Source organism: Ochotona princeps, chromosome 14 (genome assembly GCF_030435755.1).
Source record: "Ochotona princeps isolate mOchPri1 chromosome 14, mOchPri1.hap1, whole genome shotgun sequence".
Classification (NCBI taxonomy): domain Eukaryota; kingdom Metazoa; phylum Chordata; class Mammalia; order Lagomorpha; family Ochotonidae; genus Ochotona; species Ochotona princeps.
Genome location: NC_080845.1, coordinates 43954430 through 43972723, shown reverse-complemented (window position 1 = coordinate 43972723; position 18294 = coordinate 43954430). Strand labels below are relative to the sequence as shown.

The window sequence follows — 18294 nt, the reverse complement described above, 5'->3', positions numbered from 1 at the left end:
TATGACTTTCAAATAAATCTTTAGAAAGGACAGAAATCTACTCTTTCAAAGTTCTGGAAACTGAAATCAAGTGCAAAACCAAGGTATCTTGGAACCATACTGTTTTGAAATCTATCCTGGCCTCTTCTAGCTTCTAGTGTTTGCTAGAGCTCCTTGGTGTCCCTTGTATTATAGCTAAATTACTCCAATCTCAGCTACTGCCCTGATATTGTTCTCTGTATGCCTTTCTCCCATTCTGAAAACATTGCTTATGATGGAGCAAGTGGGTGTGATCTAGTACAACCTCATCTTCAGTAATTGCATCTACAGTGATCCAATTTCCAGTTAGTCACATTTTAAAGTATTCGGGGTTGACTCCAGCAAATCTTTCTAGGACACGCAAGACATGCAATTCAACACATAACAAATAGCCACAACCCCTTGTTCTAATCAAACAAACAGTAGAATGGGGTAGTCAGATTATAAGTACAGTACTTCCCTCTTATCTGCAGGGAACGTATTCTAAGATCCTTGGTAGATGCCTAAAACCATGGATGATGATAAATCTTATTTATACAATATGTTTTTCTATATCTATCTGTGATAAGGTATAGTTTACAAATCAGGCACAGTAAGAGATTAACAATAGCTAATAAAAAATATAACAATTATAACCAAATGCTGTAATAAAAGTCATGGTCTTGTGCTCTCTTACTGTCACCTTGTCTGAAAATATCTGATCGTATTGTATTTGCTCTTTTTGTGACAATGAGATGACATATATATATGTGCCTCTGTGATGGGATGAATGATGTAGGCATTGTGAAGAGGCATTAGGCTACTATATAAGGATTACTTGAATGTAAGTACTGCAAATGTCACAATAGGCTATCATGTAACAGAGTTGGCAACTATAGTGCTAAAGGGAAGGCAGCATATGTAGCTGGTTAAAGAGATGATTCACATCCCAGAGGGAACAGAGAAAGAATATATGAGACTTTATCTCACAACTCAGAATGGCATACAGTTAAAACTTAGGAATTGTTTGTTTCTGCATTTTTCCATTTGATAATTTTGGACTTCAATGGATCATGAGTAACAAACTATAGAAAAGCAAGTCATGGGTAAGGGTGAACCACTGTGCATTGAGAATTTCCAGAAGGGGAATATTAATGGGTTCATTCTTTCTAACAGGAGAATTTTACTCAGTCAAGAGTTTCCTATCTGAAGAAGTAACATTTTAAAAGGTGATGAAAAGAGTAAAAGTTAGCTAAGATGGGAAGAGGATCTAATTAGGTACCTGGGCCAGAGCTGCTGTCCTTAGCAACTCTCTTTAGCTGGGTCTCAGAATGCAAGGGGAAATCTGGAAGACTCTCACAGGCTCCTAGCCATGGCCAGTGTGCCCCCTGGGATGACCCCTCTGGCCTGCAGTCCCACATAAGAAAGAGCTGGAGGCAGAGTGGACAAGGAGAATGTATCAGCAGCCAGGCCCCAGTACTCAGGATTGCTGCCTCTGTATAGGAGAGAATTAGACAAGAGTCTCCCTGCCTTCCCATAAAATATTTTTTACTCCGAATCAGCAAAGGGCTTACTGCACAGACAGCTTCTGCTGACCTTGTTCCATGGGAATGTAGTGTCCTTTTATCAGGGGAAGCTGACGTATCTGTGAGTTTTCTGAGCCTTGTTCAAGTGCCCGCAAGGCTGCCAAAATGCCTCTGCTTGAGGGTCCCAGTGGCTGAATTTGTGCCAGAGGTGGGTTAGAAGTGGAGGGAGTGAGCATGTATAGCCTCTACCCTGATAAGCTTTAACCTTGGAATAACCTTCACTGTGAAGGGAGCTCCAAATTTATGAGACAAATGTACTGTGGTCATCAGCCTCGGGTGAATGTGGATTTTGGTTTACACATGCAGCACTTCAGTATTTTATGTGAGAGGGAAAGCCTTTTTTGAAACATAAACTTAACAAAGTATGGGTCTACATGTATGACCTGGTGATTTTTTACATGCTTCACTCAGATCTAGCAGCCGGATCTAGACGGCATTGCAGAAGCCTTCTTGCCTGCACCCTTCTTTAGAGGCTACTCAACAAAAATAACCATCATCCTGTCTTCTGACACCATGGATTCGATTTGGGTTTGTGCTTATGTATATAAAATCTCACAGTATGAGTTTTGGTAGTGGTGGCCTCATTCACTAAATTTTGTTTGAATGATTCGTCCACGTTGTTGGTTGTTACCACAGTTAATTCTCATTGCTGTATACAGTATTATGTAAATGTAGCATTCGTTTTTATTAGTTCACCTATTAACAAGCATTTGTTCATCATGGGTATTATTGTACAAGTATACTTTTTTGATCAGCAAGCACTTGGAGGAAGCTTTTATACTTGAGCTCCTTGTCAACTGTTTCAAAACAAAGTTCCATTCAGTTCTCCTAGCTGACAATGACAGTAGACATTTGTCATCTCTTTCAGTTGATGCGAGTGAGGAGTTCAATAGCAGAACCAGTAGGCAGTTCTAGATCAGAGTCTTGCCTGAAGTTGCAGTCTTCAAGTCTCCTAGGATTGGGAGGATCTGCTTCCAAAGTAGCTCACTCATTCCACTGACAAGGTTGATTTTAAATTATTTAATTTTATAAGGTGAATAGATTTCATGTATTTACAGTAGAGATTTAGGAGCACAGTGCTATTTCCCTACTGGCAAGCTAACGCAGAATGCTTGTGAAGAGGGCAGTGTTCTGCTTGTGAACTTCCTGTAAGACAGGTGCAGTGTCCTCATGACACGGTGGCTGGCTTTATCAGCACCATGAGGGAGCAAAGAGAGAGCACCAAGTGGAAGCTGTATCTCCACTGTGCCACCCTAAAGTATATTTAGCTTCACTGCTTCATTCTGTTTATCAGAAGAGAGCCACTAACTACAGCCACATTCTGGATTCTTTGTTAGGATCACTGGAGTGGGACTGGTGCTATAGAGAGGGACTGGTGTGGTGGTATACATGCCAATCCTTTGCCTATTAGTGTTGGCATCCCAAATGGATGCCAGTTTGTATCCTGGCTGCCCTGGTTGACTCAGCATTCTAATGACATAGAAAAGCAGCAGAGGATGGCTCCAGGCCTTGGGCCACTGCGCCAACATGGAAGACACAGAGGAAGCTCTGGCTCACAGCTTCAGATCAGCTTAGCTCTGGCCATTGCAGCCATTTGGGGAGTGGATGAAAGATCCCCACTCTCTCTCTTTCTCTCCTCCCTCAGTAAAATCTGCCTTTCAAATAAAAATAAGTATATTTTGAAAGGAATAGGGCAAAATTGTCTAGATACGTTTTCAAAGTTTGCATTTCAATTTTTATTTACTTGACACAACAGTGCAGCAAGATATTTCACCCCCATAATTCACTTCCCAAATGCTCACAACAGCCAGGGCTGGGTCAGACTGAAGCCAGAAGCCCAAATCTCTATCCAAGTGTCCCCTACATGGGGACAAGGCTCCAACAATCCATCATCTGCCACCTCCCAGAGTACACCTTAGGAGGAAGCTGAACTTAGAAGCAGAGCTGAGACTCAATGCACTCTTGAGTTGGGATGCAGGAGTCCCAACCAGAGACTTAACTACAACACAAAACTTCCACGACAAACATCTAACACTATACCCTTTTAAAGCGTGGTCTTAATATATTAATAAAATTTGGATATATATAGATTTTGAATGACAAATAAAAGGAAAAAAAATCCAAAATAACAATGTGGTAGTTTGTTTTACATAGGGACAGCCAGGAAACTATGTGCATAATTGAGAATAATAGCATAGTTCATTATAGGGATGAAGAAACATAGTGTAGATTAAAGAGATAGTTTAGAGGATTAAAAATGTTTGCATATCAGTAGCAGAGACAGAAAGCATATACTCAGTTTTGCAATCTAATGAAAATCATTAGAGCCAAATATTTTTTAAACTTTCTGGGCTGGTTAGAAAACGTTAGGTGGATCTAGCTACCGAGGGATGTACTTCCATGCTTTCCTTGGCTAACCCTCATTTGTAGAATTTTTGTTCTTCAATTGCAAACAGAACTTTCTGAAACTTATTATTAGAGCATGTTTGTGACCGAAAGCCCATGCAGCTGGTCTTTGTCCTTATCATCCCATTTTGGAGCCTGCAGCAACAGGAAAATGCAGTCGGGTTGTTTTCACAGGCCTTTAGCTCTCTGTAAGTGTTCTTCTCAAAATTTGACCATTTATAACTGGCCAATCCATGCACTCAACGCGTCTATGTATTTGACATCTATGTCCAGATAATGAGCCACTCTCTCCAATTATTTCCCCTCCAGAACACTGATTGATTTAGCAGACTCTGTGTCCATTACATTATCCAGTCCCAGGCAGTGATGATGTTTGTACATAAGACAGAGACATTTCTATGCCATGATGAAAATGTCAAGAAGTTGGAGCCTTTCACTCTGAAGCCAAAGAAAAACAAGCACAAATTCTCCAGCCTTGCTATGAGTGGGGACAGAAATTAGCAGAAAGGCTTCTTGGAGCCCCTTAGAGGCCCAGTATGCACTGTGCTCAACCTATGCTTCCAACACACACACATACATACACACACACACACACACACACATGCATACATCTTTATTTTGATAAAGTTTTTATGTTCCATCAAAAACAGGCATGTCTCTGACCACTATTGGTGATGTTTCTGGGGCAAAAATTGAGTGTCCCATTTTCTCACCCAGTTTTTTTGGTTCTTAATCAATGTATGAATAGGGAAGTTGGGTTCCAAATTCCTAGTTTAGGTTTCAGAATTCCTAGTCGGTCTTGGGCTGGAACCTTCTGCACCTCTCAGCCTTGACATTTTATACCTCAATTCAGGGAAAATGTTTTCTGCAAAGGCATTAAGGGTGTCCTCTTCCTCTCTGATTTCTTCTCAGGTGGGAAATTGGCAAGTGGAGTCCATGTAGTCTTACCTGTGGGGTTGGCCTACAAACCAGAGATGTCTTCTGCTCCCACCTGCTTTCCAAAGAGCTGAATGAAACAGTCATCCTAGCTGATGAGCTGTGTCAGCAGCCCAAGCCCAGCACGGTGCAAGCTTGTAACCGCTTCAATTGCCCCCCAGGCTGGTATCCTGCACAGTGGCAGCCGGTGAGTTTGGAAGTTACTTAATATTGGGAGTTTCTGTTTACAACAATGATCCCAGGCAAAGAATATTCTCTCAGAGGAGTTTTGTTCCATTACAGGAATATTCAAGATCTATTTATTCCTTCCCTATTAGAACTTGCCCAATCTTATTTGAATGCTGTTCTTATAATTATAAATATCCTGCCCTTTCTATTGCACCACACCCCAATAATCTCCAAAAGCACAACCTCAAATGATCCAACTATTGTATTCATGTATTCCTAGTGTATTCATGACAAAGTTGTCACCCAGCTAAGGAAAAAATTTTAAGGACGATGTTTTTGTTTTCCGTAAAACCGAATTTGCTCTGGAGTTATGCCCTTTCTGGTTTTTTGTTTTTGTTTTTGTTTAAATTCTAAAAAACAAAGGCACTAGGTGATGATGTTTTTTCTTCCTTTTTTTTTTTTTTTCTTTGCTTAACAAAATAAGAAGTTGAAATCCTGAATCAATTCCAGAGGCTTGTTTACTTTCCTGAGAAAATAATTCCAAAAGTCTGGGCAACACTGCTTTGGAGCAAGAGTTGACAAACTATAGCCCACAAGCTAAATCCAGTTTACATCCTTTTTTGGTAAAGTTTTATTGAAACACAACCACACCCACTCTTTTACATATTGTTTATTGCTGTTTCTGCCCTACAAGGGCAGAATCACATGGTTGTGACAGAGACCATGTGGCTCACAAAATCTAAAATGTTTATGATCTCTGTTTTAAAAAAAGAAATCTTGCTGATCCTATGACAAAGTATTATAACAATAACATCTATTTTATCATACTGTCTAGAATAAATGTGTGTTCATCACTTTAAATAGTATTTCTGTGTGGTTCTATAAAACCCCAGATTTTAGATTGATTACACAAAATATTATTTGCAATTTGCTCCTCATAGGACATCAGCTATAGCTTTTTTTTTTTTTTAATCTGAAAGGCAGATAAATAGAGAGAGGGAAAAAATTGGAAATATCTTTCATCTGTTAGTTCATTTTCCCAAATGCCTGTGTCAGCCAGGGCTGGGCCAGGCCAAAATAAGGAGCCTGAAGCTCTGTCCAGGACTCCCATGGGGGTGGCAGGGATTAAAGTGTTTGAGCTGTCATCTACTGCCTCCCAGGCTGTGTATTAGTGGGAAGCTGGATCAGAAGCTGAGTAGACAGAACTGGAACCAGGCACTCCATATGGAATGCAGGCATCCCCAGGGGCAGCTGAACTCATTATACCACAACCCTCAGCCTAGGGAAAGTTTTCAAGTTTTAGCCAAGGTCATTAAGTAATCCTCAAAGATGAAGAGGCTATGTATCCTTCTTTTACTAGGTGTTTTTCACTCTCCGGAGTGTCCTGATTTGTACTGCTAACCTATGCTGAACTTATAAAATGGTAAAATCAACTCAAATACCACTATTGGACTTACATTGCTAATAGGTTGGAAATAAATTTTTTATATGATGAAGTAAATGAATAGATCAAAAATACCGCCCCACAACCCCTAAAAATTCTGGCAAAACTCTGACTTTTTGTCTTATAAATACATTTTTGTGCATATTTTTAGGTTTTACTGTCAATATAGTAACGAAATTTGATGAAACACTAACCTCTTCTCAATATCCACATATACTGCTAGATGATAATCTTGACTTGCGATGCTTTTTTGACTGGTAAAGAATGGCCACATATATGTCCTTGTTGATCATTTGCCATCTGCAACCCCACTGCAGGGTTCCTGTTTGAATCAGCAAATTTTCCGTGTGCCTTGGCCCTCTGAAGGCATGTCTCATGAAAACTTTTTCTATTTCCTTCTGCTGGTCAGAACTATTTGTGACCAGGGTAAAGTCCATTTTTCAGATCAGGAAGCTAATATTCATAACTATCCAGTTTATCCAGTGAGAGACTTTTATTCCTTTATAAAGTATCCTCCTTTGTGCCAAATAAACAATAATTATGATAAAAATTCAAACATGAGAAATGAAAAGAACAAGCAAAGTGAAAGCCACAATGATCCTAGGCCACAGAGAAAACTCCTGTTGAGAGTTTGGTATAAATGATTTGTTTAAAGAATCTTAGATCACTTTTAGGAATCTAAAAAACTGGAAGAAACAACGAACTTTTCTTATTTTGCCTCCTAGGATACTACTTCTGTAGCTAAGCTTTGTTGAACAAAATTAGCTATTACCACTAAAAAGAAAGGAAGTCATTGTGTGGTAGAATAATGAATCAAATGAAACTGCAGGTGTTGCTAAGCTAATCACTGTGGTGTTAGGACACACTTAGCACAGCAGCTGTTGACATCCGTGTGTGGGGTTACCCCTCTGATTCCTCAACCATTCTGGATTGGTTCAAAGGGACCTGATGAGCACTCACCTCTTTCCCGTTTATTTGAATGAGTCTATCCAAGGATAATGCTAAGGGTTTAATCCTTCAGTACCCATCCTTTTCAATATGAAAGAAGAGGAGATGGGAGATCAAATGCTTCACCGAGAAGACAGATATTAAGCTGATAGACATTGGCCTATTTAAGAGATAAATGACCTTTCTTGTGGTTTAAACTCAGGGTTTAAAAAAAATACACAGGTTAACACTGACATCATGTATGTTTCTTTTCCATGAAAAAAAGTATAAATTACATGAATTGTCATCTGCCACATAAAAACATAACGTGCTATGCTGTTTGTAGCATGTGCTGACAAATGGCAAGGAGCCAATATTTATACATTCTCAAGCTCTGGAGGAGACCTAGCACAAAATCCATGTGTTTATGTTATAATTGTGTTTTAGTGACAAACAAAATTGAAGCAGAAATGTAATTGTAGCTTTGGTTGTTAGGAGGTCACATTTATTTTAGTCCTACCTCTTACTCTCTATTCCATCCCTTGATTTTATCTCTGGTCTGTATGAAGAATTCATTTAATATATATCATTATTATGTACCAGAATTCATTCTGCTACTCCTGTTTTTTTTTTCTTTTTATCCTCAGAGCAACCTTGCTAGGAACCAAGATTCCAAAATGCTGTCATTGCCCTTAGTCACGTGGCTGGTAAATTGATAGAGGGACTTATATGTTTCAGACCTCTTCCCTCTTCTATAATGCAATGCATGTCTCCTACCACTTCTTTACTATTCACTCTAAAGTATTAAACTGTAAGAAGCTCTAATAAAATCCATTATTAGTTACCCATATCTGTATGTTACTTTTCTGTAATTGAGGTAGCCAATTACCACAAAATTGATGACTGTACACCAAAATGATCTTTTAAAATTATTGATGCATTTGTAATATATTTTCTAAAATCTTATTTGATAGAGTAATAAAGAAACAGGCTTTCATCTAGTAGCCCGTTAACCAAACACCCACAACAACCCTGAAGCTGAAAGCAGGAACTCCACCCATGTCTTCCACAATAGTGATAGGATCCCAATTACTTGAGCTATCGCTGCTGCCTCCCAGGGTCTAGAATAGCTGGAAGCTGGATGATCTTGAGGCAGGCATTCAATCCAGGCACCTCAATATGGGTCACAGGCATCTTAACAACTTGGCCAATTGCCCTCCCCAAAACCACATCAACTTAATCTTACAGCTGTGACAGAAGTGCATAATCAGTTTCTGACTTAAATTCCTTCTGGAGAGTGCAGGAGAGGATCTGTGGCTTGTTTCTTGATTCATGGCCCCTGCTAATGTTTAAAGTGTATTCAAAGTGTCTCGTTCCAGCCACTATTTAGGTGCTTACATCCTCTCTGACCCAGCTGCCTCAGTCTCATAAAAACCATCAGGACTCCAAGATGCCTACCTTCAAAATCCATGGTAATGTCCTGATCTTGAGATCTTTATCTTAATCCCATCAGCAAATTACCCTTTTATTATGTAAGGTGACACATTCAGAAGTCCCAGGAATTGGAATGTGGCTGTCTTTGAAGGTCATTATTCTGTCTACCACGATCTGCTCTTTGATGGGCTGGCTGATGGCATAGCCTCTACTACACCAGGTTTTTGACATTGAGCAATCTCTGCCTTATATGCACATATCAATATTCCTTCATTTGCTTTCGTTCTAAAGATTAACTTCAAAAAGCACACAAGTAAAAAGATAGATGTGCTCTGGGGTCAAATGGAAACGAATTGTCCCGGTCTGTATTGCATCTCTTTTTTGTTCAGAGTTGTATCACCCAACTGAGCACACATATTGTAACATCTGCACATGGACAGTAGCATTCACGATCCCCATATCCCTCCTTGCTTAAAGCTGATTATACTGTCATTGCCCTATAAACCTTTTTTTTCTTTTACCAGGGTTACAATTTAAATGCCTCTGGCTTTTGCTATGTAAAAAGGCATGTGTGAGAGAGAGGAGTCCCTGCTAGTAACATTAAGATAAAAAGAATATTTTAATGATAACTATAAAGGCTTGAAAATTAAAGATTCCATTTTCTAGACTGAAACATACAAATACATGTACACATGGCTGCACTAAAGGGCTAGATTCTAACAGAGGAGAAGTTATTATAGTTTTGTCTTATTTCAATGAATAAAATAGAAATCTATATAAATTAAAAGTCCTATTTAAGATAAGTGGGGACTACATTTTCATTTATGTGGTTAATAAGGAAATTGATGCTTCATCTTCTCTTGAAAAGCAAGAATAATCATAACAAAACAGATCAAAAATCAGTTTCACGTCTGAATTATTTTTGGTTAGCAGAAAGCTGTTTGTCATAATTACCCTGAATATTAGTGGGTATTCAATTCCAGGCTTCACATTCAAACAGGAATATTAAACCTAGAAGATTCCCTGTAAACATTTTTAGTTCTAAAATTAAGGAAAAAATATTAAATGGACAAGGTCATCACAGTTGATAAGATGATTAGGATAGCACTATTATCCTTTAAATAATTCTGTTTAATTATGGCAGTTCAATCTTCATTTTTCTTGATGTTTTGAGGCCTCATTCATTTGACATGGTTATGATCTCTGATATGCCAACCACTGTTTCCATCTGCCTTTCGAGTTCTCAGTCTCATACATCACTAAGATCTAATTCCAAAGATCCAATAACAAGTATGAGATATACCTGTCTACCCACTTTCCCAGAAAATCTTACCTTGTATCACTGATCTTTAGAGTATGGGTATCAACAACACATATTATACTACCTCCTAGAAACCCTGCCCATTTCCAAGACTTGGTGTCCTTTACACACAAGTAATACTTGCATCCCATTGATCCCACTTTCAGTGTCATCTCTTAACACTTTTTTCCTTTCTAACTTTTTCCAGCTACTTTGGTCCAAGTACTCACAATCAACTAACCAGGTCATTCTTTTTACTTGAATGCCATTTATCTTCTGCGCATCCTCGCCAGTGTTCCCCAAATTGCTGTTGATATTTCCTTACTCCTGGCTCCCTTGAACCTTAAAAGAATAAAAATATGCTGAGGATGCTCAAATAGATGTATGGTTTGCAGTGTTTTATAGACTTACTGGGCCCAGCAGCCCTTTCTGCGCAGCACACCCATTCACGCCTCGCAAGGCAGTCAGCATTCTTTGGAACCTAGGCCTATGCAGCGCAAGTGATTTTCTGTAAATTCCATCATGTTACATCCCTTCTCTAGATTTTGCAATGACCCTGTGGTCTTAGCATTATGTCCAAAGGCCCATCACCATCTGCCCTTCATTTGATGCCTCAGTCTCATTTCCCAACTTCTCTTCTGCATGAATCCTGTGCTTCCCATACTCAGAATTGTCCCCACATTCAACGACAGGCCACGTGTCTCATACTCTGAGTTCACGCAAACAAAATCAGACTTCATCCACACTTCTAATCTTCCTGACCAACTTCTCAGTTAACACTCCCTTTTCAGAGGCTCCCCCAACTTTTGTATTTCCTCTTCTATAAAACCAATATTACTTTATAGCAAGTTTTTCTCCCTCACTGGACTACAGATACCTGACACTCAGTAATCTTAAACCACATAACCTAACACAGAAACTAACTCATAGCAGCTTCTCAAAAACTGCTTGCTGAAAGGGTGAAGACATGAATAACAGAAACATTGAATTGACTGAGGAGCTGTAAGCAAAGGGCAATGTGTTAAAGCCAGAAAGCTGACCCTTAGAAACAGCATATCAATACCACTTCAGGTTGGGCCTCAGAATACGACTTGAAGCCCCAAAGAAATAAACTCAGGCCTCAACAAATTAAATAACCAAGACAAAACCAGATGTATCAATATAGGCAGAACTTATAATGTGCTGATCATAGAAAAATACTTAAAAATATAGGTCACTCAGGCCATTGATTTTTCTATAATAGCATAACTCTAGTGCTTTACTTATTGTACATTCTTACTTTTCTTATAAAACTAATGAACTTGTGACCTTATATCATGAAATACATATGGCAGCTAGTATAAGCAATAAAAATACTATCTTTCTTATTTTTATCACATATATTTAAAAATAATACCTCTTGCCGAAGATTTACCTCTTTATACAAGAATATTATTATGAATGATGATTCATAAAGGCCAACATTTTTCATTTAATTTTATTGCATTTCTTTAACTGTTGCTGTTTTTTTAAACATTTTTAAACATTTTCTTCATTGCAACCTTCATCTTACTTAACTGTTGGCTTCACCTGGTAACCTCAACCTGGTCACAAAATCACTAGAGACTTGAAAGTCTTATCTAATTGGAAAGATTTGTTTTCTACAATTTTTAAAAATACCTAAATACTTCTTTTTACCCAAGTAAGCAGGATGAACAAAGATGGGACAGGCATTTCAGAGCAAAATCCCTAACAATGCCAGCCCAGCTTGATGGTGGTCATCACACCTGCAGTTCAGAATATTTGCCATAGTTCATACTGAAGCTGGTAGAAATAGCAGAAACCCATTGCTGATTTACTGAGCTTCTGGCTAGCGATACAAATCAGAGGATCAGCCAGTCAGAGGATGTTTTACATCTCTTAAATATCTGGATTGGAGACTATCTCCTCATCCAGTCATCAATTCAACAAACATTTACGAAGCATGTGTTCTTTTATCCTTTGCCAGTTACTCTGCTAGGCACAGGGGAATATCAAGGTGAAGGAATTTTCTTACCTCAGAAGACTCTTAACCCTTTGTGAATGCAGGAATCTAGGGGACAATGGTGAAGCCCTAGAAAAGACAGAACATCCTTCTGGGTCAGGAGCAGGGTAGGATAGATGGGAGTGACATATTCACTGAAATAAAAAGGAGGCTTTAATGAAAAGCTGCCTTGAAAAGTTGGACCTCAGTGGATATCTGGATGATCAAAATATTGAAGTGCAAGGCTCACCAAAGGAGTGCCTATAAAAGGATTGAACTGAGAAAGCATCCAGGTGCCCAAGAAAGAACAAATCCTACACTGTAGCCAAAGTACTGGCACACAACAGAGTGGCAGGAGTGTCCAGAAAACCCAAGGGCATTCTTAGGAGTCTGGATGTTACCTTCCAGCCATTGAAAATCTCCTAAACTCCTTATGTGTACACCAAATTTCGAAAATACCACAATGGGTTTCTAACTTTTCCTTGAATCTATTTTGTCAACATATTGTTGCAAACCTTTCCTAGCTTTGAGGGACTTAGTTGAGGATATATCCCTTACATAAAGTCCCATCAACAAAATAATCACTTGGATATGTTCTCTTGAGTAGATTCTGCCCAGGGCAGTTTTCTTACGTCTCTACCATAGAAATAAGGCAAATTGTTTTCATCATCTACTTCCTCAGTTTGAGAAAGAAAATCAGCCTACATTTTTTCTATTGTTATTCAGCTACTTATTTTGAGGACATTTCTTAAAATTGAAAAGTAGTCAATGTGCCTCATAAAATATGAAGAAAAAGAAAATTTGAACCATCCAGTATTAATAAGAACTGTATTCCTAAAATCCAACATCACTGTTGAAGTATCTAAAATGCCAGTCACTAGGTGACAAACTTGGAGAGCATGCTGTTAATGTCTCATGGACTCATGGAACCCATGGGGAAACTCTATGAGTTATTCTCTAAGAATTACTAGAAAAGTAGTTTGATATAATTTTGAGGTTCAGGAGATAATAGTTTTATGAACCAACCTTCATTTCTCTTAGCATGTACTCCAGAATCCATTATAAAATGCTACTATATTTTGCTCATACTTTGACCAACTGTAGCAGGAAATAAGCACATAGCAAATTAGTTTTTAAACTATAAGGCAGAGAAGAAAGAAAACTGTAGATAGACTTACTCAATCCTGAGGTCCACTATAAAGCCACTACAATACCATACAGGAGAAAAGTTAATAATATAAACACATAAAATGGGACACAGTAGATGAAAAACTCCTTCCATCATAGTGTTGATAGTCTGATGGGTAATAATTTCCTAAGGAGGTGAGCGCTATTTTAGAATAAATGAGGTATGGTACTGGCATTGTGGTACATCACTGTTATTCCATATGGGCACCAGTTCTTGTCTCAGAGGCTCCACTTCTAATCCAGCTCACTACCCTGGAATCTATGAAAGCATCAGAGATGGTCCTGTACCTGGGCCCTGCCACTCACACAGAAGACAAGAATTCTAGATTCTGTCTTTAGCTTATACCAGCCCCAGCCATTATGACCATTTGGGAAATGAAACAGTGAATGAGTCCCAGTTAAATTCCTGATTCCAGGTTCCTGGTAATATGCTTTCTGACTAGCAATAGATGATGGCTCAAAAGATCGAATCCCTGTCATCTACATGGGAGACCTGGATTGATGAGTTTCTAGCTCCTGGAAGCTTTCACTGCACCAGCATAACTTTTGTGGGAATTTGGGGAGTGAAGAGCAGACAAGAGAGCTTTATCTTTCTTACTCACCTGCTTTCTTTCTCTTCACCCACTCTTACTTTTCTTCCTAGGAGAGTCAATATGGTTATTTTCAATTTTTTAAATTTTAAGTGCAAACAAGGTTTTCATCATGGGTTTGGATCATTTGAAAGGTTCTAGGATTAAAATACCTAACTCAGCAAAATTGATAACTTTTCTTAAATATTTATTTATTTATTTAATCAAAAGTCAGATTTACAGAGAGATGGAGAGACAGAAACACATAAATCTCCCATCCACTGGTTCACTCCCCAAGTGGCTGCAACAAACAGAGATGAGCCGATCCAAACCCAAGAGCCTCTTTCAGGTCTCCAATGTGGGTGCAGGGTCCCAAGGCTGTGGGCTGTCCTCCCCTGCTTTCCCAGGCCAGGGAGCTGGAAGGGAAGTAGAGCAGTCAGGTTACAAACCAGTGCCCATATGGGATCCCGGTGCATGCAAGGTGAGGACCTTAGCCACTAAGCTACCACGCTGGACCTATTAATAACTTACCTAACATCGTCATCCAACAGCTCTGGGACCCCCAAAGTCATTCATAGACATACAAAAATAGCGTATTTGCTCTGGTGGGATCCAGACAACCTATAATCCGGAGGTCAGCCTGGGTGTCGGATTTCACTTTTCACACTTATTTTATTCCTAGTAGTTGGGAGACAGATTTAGCAATCACGTAATAGAATTACCTGAAATTCTTTGGGAAAAAAAAATACTTGGGACTCACCACCTTGAATATCTGACTTGATAGATCTGAAGTAGAATGAAGGCATTAGTAACTTTCCCATGCATTCCTGTGTTGGCACCAGTGGGCAAGAGGGTAAGGCTGGACCACAACTGTGGTCTTGACTATACCCAGGGATCCTGTCCGCTACCAAGGCTATAGCTTCATAAAAATCCCCATTGCAATTCTGGGTACAGTCTCCTGAGTATAGCCCACCAGAGACCTCTGTGGGGCACCACTGCAGCAGAGGCAAACCCTTTAGCAGTACCTCTAAGCCTTTAAGCCTTTCAATGTCTCAGCAAGCCCAAGGGCAGCAAGTTAAAGACAAGAGACTGTTTCTGAATGGAGAACTCCTAGGTCTTTCACAATAAAATAACCTCAGTAGAAGCAGTTATAGATTGATTTATAAGCTAGGTTGATAGCTGACTAAAAATTTTTTTAAGACTTATTTATTTTTATTACAAAGTCAGATATACAGAGGAGAAGAGGCAGAGAGGAAGATCTTCCCTTCACTGATTCACTTCCCAGTTGGCTGCAATGGCCAGAGCTGTGCCCATCTGAAGCCAGGAATCCCAGCCTCTTCTGGGTCGCCCAGATGCACAGTCCCAATGTCCTGGGCCATCCTTGACTGCTTTCCCAGGCCACAAGCAGTAACTGGATGGGAAGCAGGGCCACCGGGATTAGAATTGGTGCCCATATGAGATCCTGGCACATGCAACTTTAGTTGCTAGGCTACTGCACTGGACCCTAAAATTTATTTTTGCAAAAAAAAAAAAATGGCCATGGTTTTCATAAGAGAAAGACAATTATTCCATTGCAGGCAATCCAGGCCTGATAACTTCATGATCAGGAAGCCAGATTTCTGTCTTCTGGCTTAGCACAATCCAAGATGCAAGCTTCACTTTCTGGTATCCCTTTCATGGTCCATCCAGCATGGAGGAAAGAGGAAAAAGATCACATTCTCTTTGTGGATGCTGCCTGGAAATTGCCCATAATCCTGTTTATATCCCCTGGACCAAAAATTACTCAAATGACTGTGTCTGCCTTCCAAGGAGAATGCCAGCTACAGTCTTTATGTTGATAAGTTATGTGTCTAGATAAAAAGTGGGGGATATTTTGCTCTTGTGAGGGAGAAGACATGTACTCGGTATCAGTTTGTCCCTCAGGAGGCCTCCCTCCCGGCATGTGCAGCTGGGTGAAAACTATTAAGTTACATTTAAACAATGTGTTTTATTGGGGTGCCTCACAAAACCACTGACATGAGGCTATTCTTGTATGCCAGATCTCAGGGGCTCTGGCTCATACTGCCCTGAGAAATCATCAGTGTTTCAGAAAAGCAAGCCCTAGCTCCGATGGCCATTCAGTGTGGTAGAACAGACACCTACACCTAGGCAAAGGACAGTCTCCTCTGCAAGTTAATTTCCCCAGATTTATAGAAATGGCAACAGCACCCTACCATTCAACCTGGAAGCAGAACTGATTATTGGCACTGGGTCATAAATAAGTTGAACACACTATTATACTAACCTTTTAAACCAGTTATCCTGAGTGGCTACAAATCAAAGCTCGGGAGCAACTTTCTATGATTGCCACGGCCTTGAAGTTTCTGAATATTCTAATTACATGCCTGGGATTAAGGGTGGAGAGAATGTAGATCTTACTAGAAAAATTCAATTCAAAGAGAACAAACACGATCATTCTGGTTTGTGCTTTGTGTCACTGCTGTGTGTGTGTTAACTCAGCCAAGGCTAACATGAAAAACGATGGTCCAACAGACTCCTTTCCTACCTTGAGTCAACCTTGTGTTTCCTAGTGTTCCAGGACCTGTGGTGGAGGTGTTCAGAAACGTGAAGTCCTTTGCAAGCAGCGCATGGCTGACGGCAGCTTCCTGGAGCTCCCTGAGACCTTCTGTTCAGCCTCCAAGCCGGCCTCCCAGCAGGCCTGCAAGAAAGATGACTGCCCCAGTGAGTGGCTTCTTTCAGAGTGGACAGAGGTAGGTGTGTTCCCCAGGAAAGAATGAACGGGCATATGTGAGAAAGGAAGGCCCGCTAATCACGTGTACAGGGAAGGCAAGAGAACACAACAACCCTCCGGACACTAGGAATGGTAATTTTTTACCATTCATACAATATGGTGTAGTTAACTTTTAAGGAGGCCACTGGAACTTGACTTATGCCGCCAGTCCTTAGCCAACAATGGGAAGCTTGGATTGGTAAATGGACTCCTTGTGAAACCAAATAAGGTTTCGCTTTCTCCTGCTGTCTGGGCCTAGGATTCTTTTCAGAACACAGGATTGTTCTTCCTCTATCTCCACACCACTCCTCCTAACCTCCCTGTACCTCCTACTACCACATGTTTCTGGTCTCTAGTCAGGAAGGGCAAAGCCTTTCTAGTTCTCTTCCAAGTTACTAGACAATAAAGGATATGATTTATTAGGAAAAGGCGGCCAAGGAAATCTTGCCTCTTTACTGTTAGTTTCCTGGCTCTAAAGTGTCAACAACTTCCAGCAAATGCACTTGATTTGTCCAGCTGACCTGCATTTTGGGAAACGCTTGTATCAGCATCCACCATTCTTGACTTTGCTTTCTGCATAGGAACTTTAAAAACTTCACAGCATTAGCATATAAGTGTATTTTGGTGAACATATTTTAAAATCTGCATATCTGAGTGGGAGACTTTGTAAAGTTTGTGGGAAATCATTATGAAAAACATATCAAAATTAATTGTTCCTTTCATTTCAATTTTCTATAGACTTTTTGAAGTACCCACATATTTTTCTAAGTAATCTTACTGTAAAACTAGCAAAAATTATTTAGTTCATACCATCTTCAACTCTTTTGCTTTTAGTTTCTACTACTTTGAGTTGCTTTTAGTTCCCTTAGCCCCATGAGCCTGTGATCTTCCAGAGACAAGTCCCAAATTTGTTGCCTTACAATCAAGTTGAGCCAGGAACATAAACAACTAGGCTTGAAGTGGAAAATCTCCATGTCAAAATAAGACTCAAAACCTTCTCCTCTTTGAAATATAAACATTTGAATTGGCCCTGCTGGCCCCATGACCTTTTTTGTATAATGTACAATTCACGGTGTAGAGCTGCTGCTGGCTGGAATACATCACAGAGACACTTGTTTCCCAGGGAAGACAGCTACCTGTGAAAATTAGGATGCTAGCTCTTTCCACACAGGTTCTTGCATTCTTACCATGTATAGAACCAACTTGTTTCAGCAGATGTTGCTGTATTTGGCAGTAAGATTACTTCTGATCACATTTCACCGCAAATGTCTCAACTCCAAAGGAGGGATGATTGTTGTTCTTTTTTTTTAAATAAATAACTTGATTTTATCATAAAAAATTTGAAAGTGCATACTTAAGCATGTATGTGTTCAGATATGTGAACATGCCTATAGCTGTTTTTCCATGAAAGTATTGATTTGAGGCACTAACTATGAGAAAATTATAATCCAGAGCAGTGCAGGAAAGAGCCCTGATGTGTTTGCCAGGTGGCTGTAGGTGAAGACATCCCCCCAGTAGACTCCTGTAAAAGGCGTTGCTCTCCCAAGTCCACCAGGCAATAGTCTGT

At 39.7% G+C, this 18294-nt stretch overlaps 1 protein-coding gene across 1 annotated transcript in view; it reads left to right on the top strand.

Moving 5' to 3' along the window:
* The window catches only part of ADAMTSL1 (ADAMTS like 1), a 410929-nt gene that overhangs the window by 266898 nt on the left and 125737 nt on the right, over positions 1-18294 (top strand). Inside the window, exons 16-17 of the mRNA XM_004581085.3 lie at positions 4902-5112; positions 16528-16707. Of these exons, the coding sequence (XP_004581142.2) occupies positions 4902-5112; positions 16528-16707 (391 nt within the window). The remainder of the gene's footprint in view (positions 1-4901; positions 5113-16527; positions 16708-18294) is intronic.